The 14692-nt window shown below is 50.5% G+C and overlaps 1 protein-coding gene across 1 annotated transcript; it reads right to left on the reverse strand.

Moving 5' to 3' along the window:
• Positions 1-6391: 6391 nt before the first annotated feature.
• On the reverse strand, positions 6392-13594 carry LOC128337702 (uncharacterized). Its single transcript, XM_053278981.1, has 2 exons — positions 11791-13594; positions 6392-9279 (listed from the first exon to the last, which is right to left on the reverse strand). The coding sequence occupies exons 1-2, from the start codon at positions 12158-12160 to the stop codon at positions 8300-8302; spliced, it is 1350 nt and encodes a 449-aa protein (XP_053134956.1). The 5' UTR covers positions 12161-13594; the 3' UTR covers positions 6392-8299.
• Between the last annotated feature and the right edge of the window lie 1098 nt (positions 13595-14692).

Genomic DNA, 14692 nt, shown 5'->3' on the forward strand with positions numbered 1-14692 from the left:
AGACTGTTCCCGACTGCAGAGTCGTCTGGCAAATATTAGCAACATAGGAAGCTGCCATATACGGAGTCAGACCATTGGTCTATCTAGCTCAGTATTGTCTTCACAGACTGGCAGCAGCTTCACCAAGGTTGCAGGCAGGATTCTCCCTCAGCCCTCTCTTGGAGAAGCCAGGGAGGGAACTTGGAACCTTCTGCTGTGATTAAGTGATGTGAAACAGGCTATGATTCCACAGGTGTGTGAGAGTGCTGTGTTCGACTGCAGGGGTGGCCTAACTACTGCAGTGCTTAAGCTGAGACATCAAATTCTGCCTTGCTTCAGCCCCCTTTAAGAACCAACCTTTGTAGACTTTGGAAGGACCATGATGGACAGGGAGGAGGGCAGGTTCCCAGCAGCCTCCTCTTCTTTCCTTGTACATCTTGCAGTCTTTGCAATCTTGCGAAGCTTGAAGGGACAGCTTGGGCTCAAAGAACTGCTCCAATAGCAGCGGCAGGGGCATCTCGCTACTCTGCCGCAACCCCTAATAATCTGCCACCTGAGGACACCACCTCCATTCGCCACATGAAAAGGCCGCCCCATCCTACTTGAACCACAAGCCAATCACATGCGCTTGGCATTTCCAGCTTTTACTGGAGGTGATCACCCAGCTTTCCAGGAAACTTAGTTTTAAGCTTTCTATTCTGCCGAGGGCTGCATTCCATCCCATAATGGGCACTCCTCCTGCATCGTGGCCGCTCCTGTTTGGTTTTGTCTGATGGGCTATGCGACAGCTGCAGCTTAGCTTGAGGTATAGCTTGGCATGTGATCTACTACCAAGCCAGAGTGGGGCCCTATCATTTCCTCTCTATTGATTGGGCTAGCAAAAGGGAAACAGAGGCTTAAGCATGTGGCAAACTCATATTTCAAGAAGACTGAGTCTCCGCAGCCACAGCTGATTCCACAGAGGATGTTGGGTGCTCAGTCGTCCTGATATTAAGGCCTGTAACCTCAACTGTTTCATAGATGGAAGCAGATGAGTTGGGAGAAAGATCTGCTCCCGGTTTTCGGAGACATGGAGAACCCCTTGGCCCAGCTGCAGCGGGCTTCAGTTGGAATTGAAGGTGCTCATGCAGACCTGGATGTTCTGCCATGGATCTTGAGGCCATCTCCTACCCGCTCCAGATAGACAATTAGGGACGAATTAGCAGGGCATAGGCAGACATTGCTTCTGCTCCCAAGGTATCCCCCATAACAGCCCCTCCCCACTGGATGTGATTCCAGAACCACCAATGGAGCAGGGTGTGTCTCATCTTGCAGACAGGATGCGTTCCTGGGATGGTGACGATGATGGGAGATGGCCAGATCATGACATCTACTGAGGGGATCTGGTGGGTGGGCTGAGGGTTGACATCAAGCAGGGTTTCAAGCACTCCGGAGTTTGTCCTGCCTCCATAGCCTCCAATGCCTCAAAGCCGCCGAGGCTTACAGAACCTGCAGAGGCGAAACCGACCACTGGGTTGGAGGCACGAAATGGGATGGTGAAGGCTGGGCCCCAGTAAGCCATTGTGGGAGGCAGACCTGAAAGAAAAGATGTGGACATGGAACGTTGGAGGGATTGGGAAATGGAAGGCGATTGCACTCTTGTGCAATCAAGTTGCACACGTTGATCATGAACATACAACAGCTCCCAGTTCCTGCTCTTTGCCTCGTCCAATTTCCAATCAAAATTGGGAAACCCTTTCTTCTTCTTCTTCCGAGGGTGGAACCAGCGTTTAGGGATCTCCATTTGTTCCCTGTTGATTACCAAATCATATCGACTACTTTGGACATGCAGGTTGCGACGGCTTTCGTTTTCTTCTGAATTTTTGTACTACCCCCCTCCCACTGTATTACCAATTCACTGAGCAAACAATACAAAACCAAAGCTATTTTTGTGACAGTTACGCAGATAAGGGCGATGGCAATCCCTTTGTGTCGTCTTCTGCTGTGGATACGGACCATCCACTGCAGAAATGCATCTCATGGTGTGACGGGTCACGTCAAGGTTCCTTCAGTGTGGTGTTCTCCCTGTTCATTCTGGCACGTGCACGTCAGTTAAGAACGCACCGGAGAAAAAACTGGTCACAGTCACACATGTGATTCCACTCAAGACCGTTTTTTTGTGCCATGGCTTTCCGACCGGCATGTGTGGGCATTGATAAAGTGGGCTGGGGGTGGGGGGAGAAGGAGGTGGCCACTGTGCATGCACCAATTCTTGGGCTGAATTTTTGGGATTCACCTTGTCAAGGTAGAATTCAGGAGGAGTGGAATGAGTGAACCCATGGAACCATAAAGCAGGCTTTTCCAACCTGTGGTAGTCCAGACATTTCTCAGCTATGACTCCCACCATTCCCAACCACAATACATTTTAGATGAGGGTGATGGGATTTGTAGTTCAACAACATCTGGACCACTACAGGTCAGGAACCCCTGCAATCAAGGCATGGAAGAGGGGATTCCTCCTGGTTTCAAGTGAGAGCTAGCTCAAGTTGGCAGCCAAGCACAAAAAACGGAGGAGTAAGTAGAAATCCCCAATGTGAAATTGTGAAAGATTACCAGCACACTCATTTCAGATGGTTAGGGATCCATTGTGGGGCTGCACACCTTTAGCCCTCCAGCTGTTCTTGGACTACAACTCCCATCATCCCCAACCACTGTGGACAAGCACCAGAGATGATGGGAGCTGTAATCCCACATCTGCAGAGGGCTGAAGTTGTGCAGCCCTGATCCACTTTCCAGGATCCGTGTCTCTTGTCTCTTCCCATAGAAACATGCCCAGGATTTTCAGATGGGGTGGGAGGAGCCAACATGGAGTTGAACGGCTGGAGTTTTTAGAGCTCCTCCGAAATACTTGTGTTTTTCCTGTAAAATGCCATTCTGAATACTTCTTCGAGTCAAACCGTCTGCAGATAAAAAGAGAACTCCAACTTGATTTATTACTACAATAAACAGAACCTCAATATGGGACGGAAAAAACACTCGCGTGCAAGTCCAGCCGCTGAACCGATTGAATCCACAGAATCCACAGAACGGGGAGACGATCCAAGCAATCTCGTATGGACCGGTACTTAACTCCTTCTGTAAGTCCTCAATCTAAGCTCTCTACTTACAATAGATATGAGGCTTTAGGATCCTCTAGTGACATTACAGATATTACAAACAGTGCTATCAAGGCAGTAAATTCTGACCCTTTAACAACGGACAGTAGGCAGAATACTGCATCGGAGCAGAATGCAATGTTGGCTCAGCTTTGTAAGTTAATGGCTGATACTTTGCAGCTCACCCTTCAAACTTTACGTAGTATGGAAGGGAAAGTGGAAGCAATAACTCTTATGCTGAAACAAGTCCAGCCCGAGCTTTTTAACAGACCACAGCAGACTAGCTGCCCAGATGTCTGAAGATCAGTGAAATCTGAGATGAAGCAGCATATATCTCGACAGATGAAGGACACCAGAGCAAATCGTGTGCTACAAGCAAACTCTATTGCTTTTATCATAGAGCGCATACCAGTTAATCACGCTAAATGGAGTTATAAATCAGCCATTCTTAGGTCATTAAGTCTGCTGACACAATGCCATATTCTGGGTAGAGACCTTGTAAAGTATACATATTTGCCTGATGTTAATTTTCATCAGAGAATTCTGCTCATCTTCAGAGATGAGAAAATTCCAAGAATACTCCTTCAGATGAGGGCGCATTTAGGGTGGTTTGGAATTCAAGTCAGAAGACATTTTACTAATACTGTTAAGACCACCTTAGTGAGGAGAGGGTTAAGTCCAAAGCCATCTGAGAACCGACTGCCATTGTTTACTGGAAGCGAACAGAAGATAACTAGGGAAATCTCAACACAGACTAGCTCTCAAGGTCAAGCTCATAGCATTGTGCCAGAGGGGATGGTAAAGCAAGTGAGACTGAACAACCATTTGGGACAGAAAAATGAGATACTGACTCAAATTTCCTCAAATGAAGGAGAAAAAAGGCATAATACTCCCTATGATTATACCAGTCCAGCCCTTGATGGATCACAGAACACCCCAAAGACATTACTAGAAATCTCAGAGGACTTGGTGAGCCTCCAGAAAACCTCTGACGAACCTCTGTCAAGGATTAATTTGTTAGAACAACGAGCTTTTGCTGATCTTGCTGAATTCTCTATGGAACACGACTCAGTGGTGGACCTGCAAAACCAAGGCCCAATACACAATAACCAACTCTTGATTGACCATGTGAGAGTAGCCCTGTATGAAAATGCTCCATTGAAGGAAAATAGCTGGAGGGGGATACTAACTGACCCTCACTTTGATAACATCACAGCTCTACTGAGACCTAAGGACAATTCCTCGCCAAAGAGAGATGCCCAGACTAGGTTGGGTAAAGATACTTTTAGTGTAAACAGCTTCCTAGAGCATGAGGTCAAGCGACTCCCTGATTTAGACACAGTCTCATCGAGGACAATAACTCCGCTGGACAATGAGTGCTGCAATAGATCTTTGCAGAGAACATCTGAAATAATGGGACAGATCCAAGGACCTACCCCATCTGAACAGGGAAACATGCTGGTTGCAGATTGACATTCAAAGCCTTTTAACCAGGTTGCAACACTTGTATGGAATGTGGCTGGCTTAAGGTCTAAAATTACAGACCCTGATTTTATGTCCTTTATCACTAAGCACGAGATATTGATAATGCAGGAAACTTGGTTGACCAAAGATATTACTCTTCCTGGTTGTATATCGATTTCATTAAATGCGGGAAGAACTGCATGCAGAGGCAGACCGAGTAGTGGCTTGGCAGTCTTGGCCTCCACAGCTCTGACATCACAACTGTCCCTGCTTACTAAGTTAGACCCTTATGCCCTTGCTACCCAACTTATTATTGGGACCTTTAAATTGATACTGATTAATATTTATATACCGCCAATGAGTTCAAGTACAGAGGTGACAGAGACATGGGCCAAACTGGAAACCTTTATTACAGACATATTAATAGTACATCATGATTCTCATCTGATTATTGCTGGTGATTTTAATGCCCGATTGGGGAAGAATAATGAGGCAGTTTTTGCAAAATACCATTTCTACCCGGTAATGCTACCTACCCCTTCTCCCCTAATTATAAGGCAGTCGAAGGATGTTATAATTAATTTTTCAGGTCTGAATTTATTATCAACTCTCCATAAATTGGACCTACACTTGCTCAACGGTGCAATGCAACCGGATTATCCGGCTGAGTATACGCACTGGACGGGCCCAAATACCTCATTAATTGATTGTGTTGCTGTAACAAGAAATTTAGCACCATGGGTGGGGTACTTTCAAGTGATACCTCACCCGGAAAGTGACCATTTTCCATTATTGCTGAACATAACACTAAGAAGGAGAAATTCTTCGGACTGTGAATGGGCTTTGGGCATACCAAAGGGAAATGCCCCACAAAGGGCAAAATGGACGGTTGGGCAGGCTGCACGTCTTACTGATTTACTAAACTCCTCAAAAGCCCAGTTGTTACGGAATGTTATTATTCAAGGGACATCCGTCCCTGATGGTATCTGCCTGCTAGAACACTATGATAGCCTCTTAACCTTAATACACCCAACGCTCATTAACACTATGCCAAAAACTGGACGGAAAGTTCTTTCTCGTCCCTGGTTTGATAGAGACTGCCAAGAGGCGGAAGGTTCATTAATAAAGGCATTTGATAGATATACAGATGATACAACTAACTTCAATGTACAGGGTTTACTAATAATGAGGAGGCAATATAAGAGACTATTAAAGCAAAAGAAATCTCAATGGATGATACAGAGAGGGGAGGAGTTAATAGAAGCGGCCAAACTGAAAAATCAAAGCACCTTTTGGCGCTTGGTAGCACCTTCGTTAGGAAGAGCCCCCACTTGACCTGACTGTATCATTCCAGCTGATAAATGGGAAAATCATTTTCACGAAATGTATAGACAAAATGACGCCATAACGGTGAATGTCGAGGCATATATAACTGACCCCCCAAGATGGGAGTCGGTCTCCTGCTCGGAAGTAGAAGGTCTTGTAAGACAATTTTAAAAAGGCAGAGCCCCTGGGACCGATTATATTACTATAGAGGTGATTCTGTCTAACCTAGACTGATGGGTTCCAGTTTTAGCCTCACTGTTCACATTTATTGATAATACGGCAAAAATTCCACCACAATGGGGAGTGGCGATATTAGTCCCAATATACAAAAAAGGTAAACGGAGTGATCCTGCAAATTATAGGCCTATAAGCCTCCTGAGTGTGATTAGTAAAATTTATGCTAAACACTTAGCAATTAAGCTGGTGGACTGGATTGAGGAAAAGAACATTGCACCCCCAGACGCCCAATGAAGACAGGACACCATTAGTTGGAGTAAATAAGGGCCACTTTTATTATTGTACATAGGTAACGACACTTGCAACGAGGTCCCAATACACTAGAGTGCGGGTACTACTCTCGTGTGGTGGCCCTTCCTAATGAAGAGCACCCCACACCAGGGCGAAGGGCCGGGTCCTGATTTGGCCAGGCTCCAAGTCCTGGCCTCCTCTCACCGCGGGGGTCTACCCCGCCGAGGGGGGGGTGGTCCGCCACACCCCCAACCCAAGCCGTCAAAGCTCTGAGCCGGTGAGTCGCGCCCACCCCCCGAGTGGGGGCCATACCCAACCTTACGGGCCGTCAAAGCCCTGAAAGGCTGTTCCTTGACCCCCCTCACCCAACTGGCCCTCCAGCCAAACACCGATCCCTGAATCTACCTACCCAACACCCGCACTCTCCTGCAAAGTGACCAACCAATTCTCAATGCCTACCTGCCACCCGGGGACCATAGGTAACGATGGCTACCTGTGGCCCAGCTCCTAAGCCTCAGTGAGAAGTAGGCGAAAAAAGGCCGTGCCCCAGCCAATCTGGCACGACCCAAAAAATTCCTACTTGGCCCCCGTAGGCGACCGGCTATCCCTCACTGAGTACCGGGAGGGTGGGTGGGTGCCCGGCAGAGGAGAGACTGCTTCTGTGATGGCTGCCGGGCTGCACTGTTTCCCCGGCCCCCTCCTGATTGGACAGTCCCTCGTCACATGGAGGGGGCCAAGATGGCGCTTCCGTGCCTGCTTCTTCGCGCCGGGTGCACAACCCCGCCCCCCGCCTCACACGGAGGCGAGAAGCGGCATTGCACCCCCAGATGCCCAATGAAGACAGGACACCATTAGTTGGAGTAAATAAGGGCCACTTTTATTATTGTACATAGGTAACGACACTTGCAACGAGGTCCCAATACACTAGAGTGCGGGTACTACTCTCGTGTGGTGGCCCTTCCTAATGAAGAGCACCCCACACCAGGGCGAAGGGCCGGGTCCTGATTTGGCCAGGCTCCAAGTCCTGGCCTCCTCTCACCGCGGGGGTCTACCCCGCCGAGGGGGGGGTGGTCCGCCACACCCCCAACCCAAGCCGTCAAAGCTCTGAGCCGGTGAGTCGCGCCCACCCCCCGAGTGGGGGCCATTCCCAACCTTACGGGCCGTCAAAGCCCTGAAAGGCTGTTCCTTGACCCCCCTCACCCAACTGGCCCTCCAGCCAAACACCGATCCCTGAATCTACCTACCCAACACCCGCACTCTCCTGCCACAGAAGTGGGGCAAACCTCTGTTTAGCCCCGCTTTCCCCACCCAGCTAGCACCTCTTGGAGACCACGTTGCAAGTCCCAGAGGAACACCTCGTTCCCCTGGTCAGAGAGATGGACTCCGTCCCCTCTATACAGGGTCGCATCCTGCACTCGTATGTCAGGGTGCTGTATTACTGTCCCCCCTAAGGCGGTAATAGCTCTTCCAACTGCCTTATTGACTTTTTTACGTGCCCTATTGAAGCACAGGGGGCCCCCTTGGCCCCTCCAGCGTGTCCTTGGGAGCAGGTTAGACCAGACTAACTGCATCTCGGGCCACCGGGCCGCCAGGCCCTGGAAATCCTTGATTGCCTGCAGGCTCAGGGCCCTGCCTTGCAACAAACCCAAGTCGTTGCCTCCCAGGTGTACCACCAAAATGTGCGGTGCCCCCTTTGCCGTGATGTACTCATCTAGAAGTGGAAGGAAAAGGTCCCACAGCATTCCTCGGCAGCCCATCCACTCCACTTGCGCCGCTCCTGCCAGACCCAACTGGGTACCCAAGCTGGTCTGCCGAGCTCGCCGACTAGCCCAGAACACATAGCTGTGCCCATAGATGAGTATCCGCAAAGGCAAAGGAGGTGCCTGACAGTCTGTAAGACAAAATTGGGTGTTACTTCTTGTGGGCCATCACTTCGGCAGTGGGCGTATGTAGCGGCGACATGCGGATGAACGCCACCTCCCCAACGCCCGGATCCGCTTTTCCGTCAGCCCCGCGGCTGCAACTGAAGATGCTGCCCCTATCCGAAAGGAGTGGGTGCCATAAACACGCGGGTCCAGGCCTGCCCTCCTCAAAGCCTCTTTGACCAGAGCCCAGAACTGGAAGCGCGTCAAGGGCGTAGCATCCGCATGACGGAACAACTGGCCTTCTCCCTCCCCACGCACCGCCATGTAATCCCTCATGGCCCTCACCGGGCACAGGCCCTCATCAGTCCCCTCTGCCAGGGTGATGGTGGCTCCCTTGCCCTTCTGGTCGGTCTTAGCCCGCCTCAGGTGCAACTCCACCTTGTCCCTCTCTACCCGGGCATCCCCCCACTGCAGGGCCCACGCTGATGTATCAGACCTGGAGGAGGCGACCAGCTCACTGATTCGCAGGGCACCGAAGAAGGCCACGAGGCAGGAAGCCCTGAGCAACCGTACCTCAAAGTTGGAAAAACAAATATCATTAAAAAGTGGGAGCACCTGTTGCAGTGTTGTTGGCGCCAGTGGGACCCTCGTATCTGGTTGAGAGGGGTTTACTCGCGCCCATCCCTCGAGCATTCTGCGCACCCGGAAGTCAGTGGTGGAGTCCGCGAACCCCTTCATTTTGGCCTGGAAAGCCAGTGCTGCCAACTTACCCCCAATGGACCCCGTGGCCAAGCCCCTCCCATGTAAATGTGTGCTATAGCGCATTATGTGCTCGACTGGGATGGGCCATAGGTCCTCCAGCCCTGTGTCAACCCTAAATGCATGAAACTCACGGATAGCCGACGCATAGCGCACTCTTGTGCTAGGTGCTAGGGATAGGCGAATGGCCTCCTCTGCCTCTAGAATCCAAGGTTCCATAGGTGGAGTGGAAAAACTTCGGGAAGCTCCCTGGCTGCTGGGGCGAGAGTTCGAAAGCGCTCCTCCTGCATCCGAGAGAGCGCATCCGCAATGCTGTTATCCAGCCCCGGCACGTGCCGTGCGGTGAAAAGAATGTTGTGGCGCAGGCATTGCAGCGTGAAGCAGCGAACCAAGTGCATCACCCGAGGACTCCTGGAAGTCCCCGAGTTGATCACCTGCACTGTGGCCATGTTATCACACCAGAACTGGACAGCCCTATCTTCAAAATCCCTGGCCCAGATGTGCACTGCGACCACTATCGGGAAGAACTCAAGGAATGTCATATCTCGTGTCACACCCCTTTCTTCCCAGTCTGGGGGCCACCTGGAAGCGCACCACCGTCCCCGGAAGAAAAGCCCAAAACCATGCCCCCCTGCTGCATCTGACTGGACTTGAAGCTCTGCTTCTAGTAGAAATTTGGACCGCCACAGGGAAACGCCATTGAAGTCCTTCAAGAACTCCACCCACATCCTAGCGTCTTCTCTAAGCTCATGTGTCACACGCACCCGGTGATGTGGGGCCCGAAGCCCCTTAGTAGCATCACAGAGTCTCCGAAGGAAGGCGCGGCCGGGTGCAATCACCCTGCATGCGAAGTTCAAGTGTCCCACTATGACCTGTAAGTCCCTCAATGTGACCTTCCTGGCGTCCAGCAGCTGCCCCAGGCGCTGCTCGAGAGCAAGGACCTTCTCTGGTGGCAAGCGGCAGCACTGAGCCACTGTATCTATTTCAATCCCGAGGAAGGCCAGCCGGGTGGTTGGACCCTCTGTTTTTTCCGGCGCCAATGGTATGCCCAGTTCCTTTGCCAGCCCCTGAAACGTGTCCATTAGATATTTGCAGGTCGATAAAGACCCTGGGCAACAAAAAAGAAAGTCATCTAAATAATGCACTACTGAGGTGAGCCCCGCCCTCTCCCGGACTGCCCATTCCAAAAAACAACTGAAACGCTCAAAGGCAGAACAGGAGATGGAACAGCCCATGGGCAGGGCCCTATCAATATAGTAGCCGCCTTCAAAAGCAAAACCCAGGAGGTCGAAGTCATCTGGATGGACTGGAAGGAGCCTGAAGGCTGACTTGATATCACACTTCCCCATCAACGCGCCCTTGCCCTGCTCTCGAACCATCTCCACTGCTGCCTCAAAAGTTGTGTACTTAACAGAACACAGCTGGTGAGGTATGGCATCATTAACTGATCCTCCAGCAGGGAAGGAAAGGTGATGGATCAAACGGTACTCCCCTTTTGCCTTCTTAGGCACCACCCCCAGAGGGGAAACCCTAAAGCTGGGCAAGGGCGGCCGAGGGAAGGGGCCTAGCACCCTCCCTTCCTGTACTTCTTTGTCAATTTTTTCCCTTACAACCTGCTCCAACCCCTTAACTGAACGCAAATTTTCTGCCCAGGAACTAACCCTGGGACCCTGATAAGGTATCCGAAAACCCCTTTGAAACCCTTCCCCCAGATAGTCCCTATCCTGCACTATTGGGTATTGTTGCAGCAGCTGCAACAACGGACCCAGCCTTATGGGGCTAGGTCCCTTTTGCCGGAGCGGGGCTACCACCTTTTCTGGCGGCAGGCCCATCTTTGGGGCCGGGCCGGGGCCAGCGGCCCTTTGGACAGAAGTTAAATGAGTGAGCGCCTCCGCAAATGGTGCATGCGTGTCGAAAACGACATGGGCGGCGCGAGCAAGTCCCTGTTGATGCAAATTCCCAGCAAGGCTGACGAAACTGTCCCGCCACACCAGGCATCTGGCCCTTGGCGGGTGTGGCAGCAGATTTTACTATGAAGTGTCCACTGTCCGAGAATTCCCCACCCCCAGGTCGGTTGGGGCCCATGATCCTCATCCAGAGTTGTTGGTGCTGACAATCCCACGGGAGCTCCGGGTTCATGGCTGAGTGTCGCCTAAAGGCCTCGTCGTAGCGAGCCCACGCGGGCCCACTGTACTCCGAGAATGCGTGGTATATGATGTCCAAATACTTCACCATAGATGCTCCCCGTGCTGGCTGTTTCTGCAGCACCACCCCCATGTACACCATGTACCCGGCCAGCCAGTTAGACCAGTTACGGTCAACTGTTTTGTACCTGATTCTTTCTCTGTCCCTCCGGTCCCCTTTCTCCCCCTCTCTGGGTTCTGTTTCCCGAAACAGTAATGAGAACATATCAACAAATTCGTTCCTCCATATCTTTTCTTTTGTGGCGAGCAACAAGTGATCGCCCAGGGGCAGGGACACCTCCCCCTGTGGGTAATGGTCAATCTTATCATTTGTAGCCACTGTTTCTTTGCCCTCAGATAACCACCCTGGGTCTGCACTGGCCACCTTACCACTCTGCCACTTCTGCTCCCAGGGTGTGAGCTGCTGCAGTCGTGTGGCTGGTTCCGGTTCTGCCTTCTTCTCAGGTTCTGCCTTCTTCTCAGGCGCCCCACCTGTCCCTGAGACTGGGGGTGCTGAGTAACCTAGCCCTACTGGCCATGCTGGCATCCCCCCCCACACGCTAGCCAGGTGCCCTGCCCAGGGTGGATAGCACCATCCCCAATCGGACTCACCAAAAGACCCGACATCTGCATCCAAGGCGTTCCGGCTGGCATTCTCCATTGCTCCAGTTGCCTCCCCTTCGCCACTCTCCAGTGCATCCAGCCTCGCCTCAATGGACTGTAAAAGTTGCAGCTGCTTATTAGGTTGGTTCCCCGCTTTTCTCGCACCCTGCTTTCCAACCGCCTTGGACCCCTCCCCTCGAGTAGCTTTCTTCCTGGACTCCAACGCCTCTAAGCGAGACAAGATCCTCGCCATTACCAGCTGCCCTTCATCCTCTGATCCCGAGGAGGGGTCGGGTTCCCTGGGCCGTGCTTGAGGCCGCTTAGGGGCCGGGGCCTTCCCCTTCCCCTTCTCCTTACCGGGCCCTTTCCTTGATGGCATGGCTCAGCAGGCCTGGCAGGATCCCTTGAAGAGGCTGCAACTGATGCCCCCCAATGGGTGGAAGTGATTGAGGGAGGCCTCTCCCTCTCTCTCTTTTCAATTTGTTTTTATTTATTTAATGGCAGCAAATATATCGCAACTGAAGGACCATGTGCTCACATGTAGTCACCCCTTCAAATGCAAACCAGGGCAGACCCTGCTCAGCAAAGGAGGCAATTCCTGCTTGTACCACAAGACCAGTCCTCCCAAACGTTCCACTGGCCTAGAGAATAAGGTATTAAGGCCTCTCCCTCTCACTTCACTTATTTATTTATTTATCTATTTATTTCTTCTAATTTATTTTGTTTTAACTCAATGGGAGCAAATATATAGCACAACTGAAGGACCATTAACTGGGAAAAACAAAACAAAAACTCTTGCCTTGAAGTGCTCACATGTAGTCACCCATTCCAATACAAACCAGGGCAGACCCTGCTTAGCAAAGGGGACTATCCACGCTTGCTACCACAAGACAATTTTTTTTTAAAATATATATATATATATATATAAACTGCAAGACAAGCTTTGGTTGTGGGCCAGGCTCCTTAAACTGGGTAGCCCTCTGCTTGTTATCCAAGCTTTAACTGCTTCAGCCCTTCTGCAAAGCACTCGTCCCTCGGTATCCCCAAGTAAGCTATCCAGTATACTAACGCTCCCACATCAACTTAACCATCAGTTGGTTGGGTCCCCAATTAATCGATCCATCCAATATAATAATGCTTGAACATCAACTCCCTCAGAACTCCCCAAGCTATGAAATGACCTCAAAAAGGGCATTCCCCCATGAAAGAAGTCCCCTTCCACATTCCCCAAACTGTGCAAAGAAAAAAGACCAAGCCCCGTATATCACCCTAGGCCTCCGAGAAAGGCCTTTGTCTGCTTGGTCCCCCGGCGCTCTGGCTGCTGAAAATAAAGCTGCTCCCTTCCTGCTGCAACATATGCGAAGGCTGTTGATCCCTTCCTGCTGCTGCTGCTCCCACTAACGGCCGAGAGAAAAAAGCCCTGAGCCCGGCCGGCTTGCACGTGGCCGAGCTCTCCTTCCTCTCTGGCCCCAGGAACAAACAGCCACCGTTTGCGATCGGCCTGGGCTGTGGCCGATCGCAGCTGCCGCTCCCACCAACTACCGGCCGAGAGGAAGAGCCCTGAGCCCGACCGGCTTGCATGTGGCCGAGCTCTTCTTCCTCTCTGGCCCCAGGAGCGAACGGTGCTCGCTCCTCCTCCTTGCCCGGCAGAGGAGAGACTGCTTCTGTGATGGCTGCCGGGCTGCACTGTTTCCCCGGCCCCCTCCTGATTGGACAGTCCCTCGTCACATGGAGGGGGCCAAGATGGCGCTTCCGTGCCTGCTTCTTCGCGCCGGGTGCACAACCCCGCCCCCCGCCTCACACGGAGGCGAGAAGCGGCATTCTTGCAGTTGAACAACCTGGCTTTCGAACAGGTCGATCTACTACAGAACATGCCCTGACCCTCCATTATCTTGTTGAAAAATATACAGCTAAGTCGGGTGCTGCACTTTATACTGCATTTATAGATCTGAAATCGGCATTTGATTCCATATCAAGAGACAGGCTCTGGCAAAAACAAATAGATTTGGAAATTGATAAGAGATTACTATTATTAATTTATAAACTATATGAGAAGTCTCGATTGCGGGTCCGCTGCAACCAGTATGGTTATTTAACGTCAGATGTTCCAACTAGTAAAGGGGTAAAGCAGGGTTGTATTTTGGCACCTACTTTATTTAACATCTATATCAACTCAGTGGTGAGCTGTTTATCTGACATGTCTATGCACCCTCCAAAACTTGGCACAGAACACATTGCAGTCCTGCTGTATGCAGACGATATGATCCTTTTATCCCAGACGCCCATAGGACTACGTCGAGCACTAGCACAATTAAGTTCATTTTGTAACAGAGAGATGATAGAGGTAAACCACCAAAAGACAAAAGTTTTGGTGTTTGCTAAACGGCCAAAGAGATATACCTGGCACATGAATGGGAACACAATTGAACAAGTTCAATCTTATAAATACTTAGGTGTTGTATTCCACTCATCTGGTTCCCGTATTGCGCATCAAAAATATATTATTCAGAGCGCCCAATTATCAATCAATCTGATCAAATCATTTTATTTTTCACGGGGAGCTCTGTACATCCCTGTTGCAATAAAATTACTATTGGCCAAAGTGTATCCTCAGATAATGTATGGTGCACAATTGGGCCCATTTAGTAATTTTGCTCCGTTAGAAACACTGCAAACTAAGTTCATAAGAACTATATTACAGCTGCCATGTTGTGTCCCAAATACTGTTATTAGAAGGGAGGTGGGTCTGGTTAGATTTGAATCACACTATTGGAGATCTATCATACTCTACTGGTTAAAATTGGTTTTCATGAAAGTCGGCTTAGTGCATTTAATTCTGGAAGACTCCTTTAAATCCAATTGGAAATTGGCAATTACAGAAAAACTTCTATTATATGGATTCTCTCATGAT

This window comes from Hemicordylus capensis, chromosome 14 (genome assembly GCF_027244095.1).
Source record: "Hemicordylus capensis ecotype Gifberg chromosome 14, rHemCap1.1.pri, whole genome shotgun sequence".
Classification (NCBI taxonomy): Eukaryota; Metazoa; Chordata; class Lepidosauria; order Squamata; family Cordylidae; genus Hemicordylus; species Hemicordylus capensis.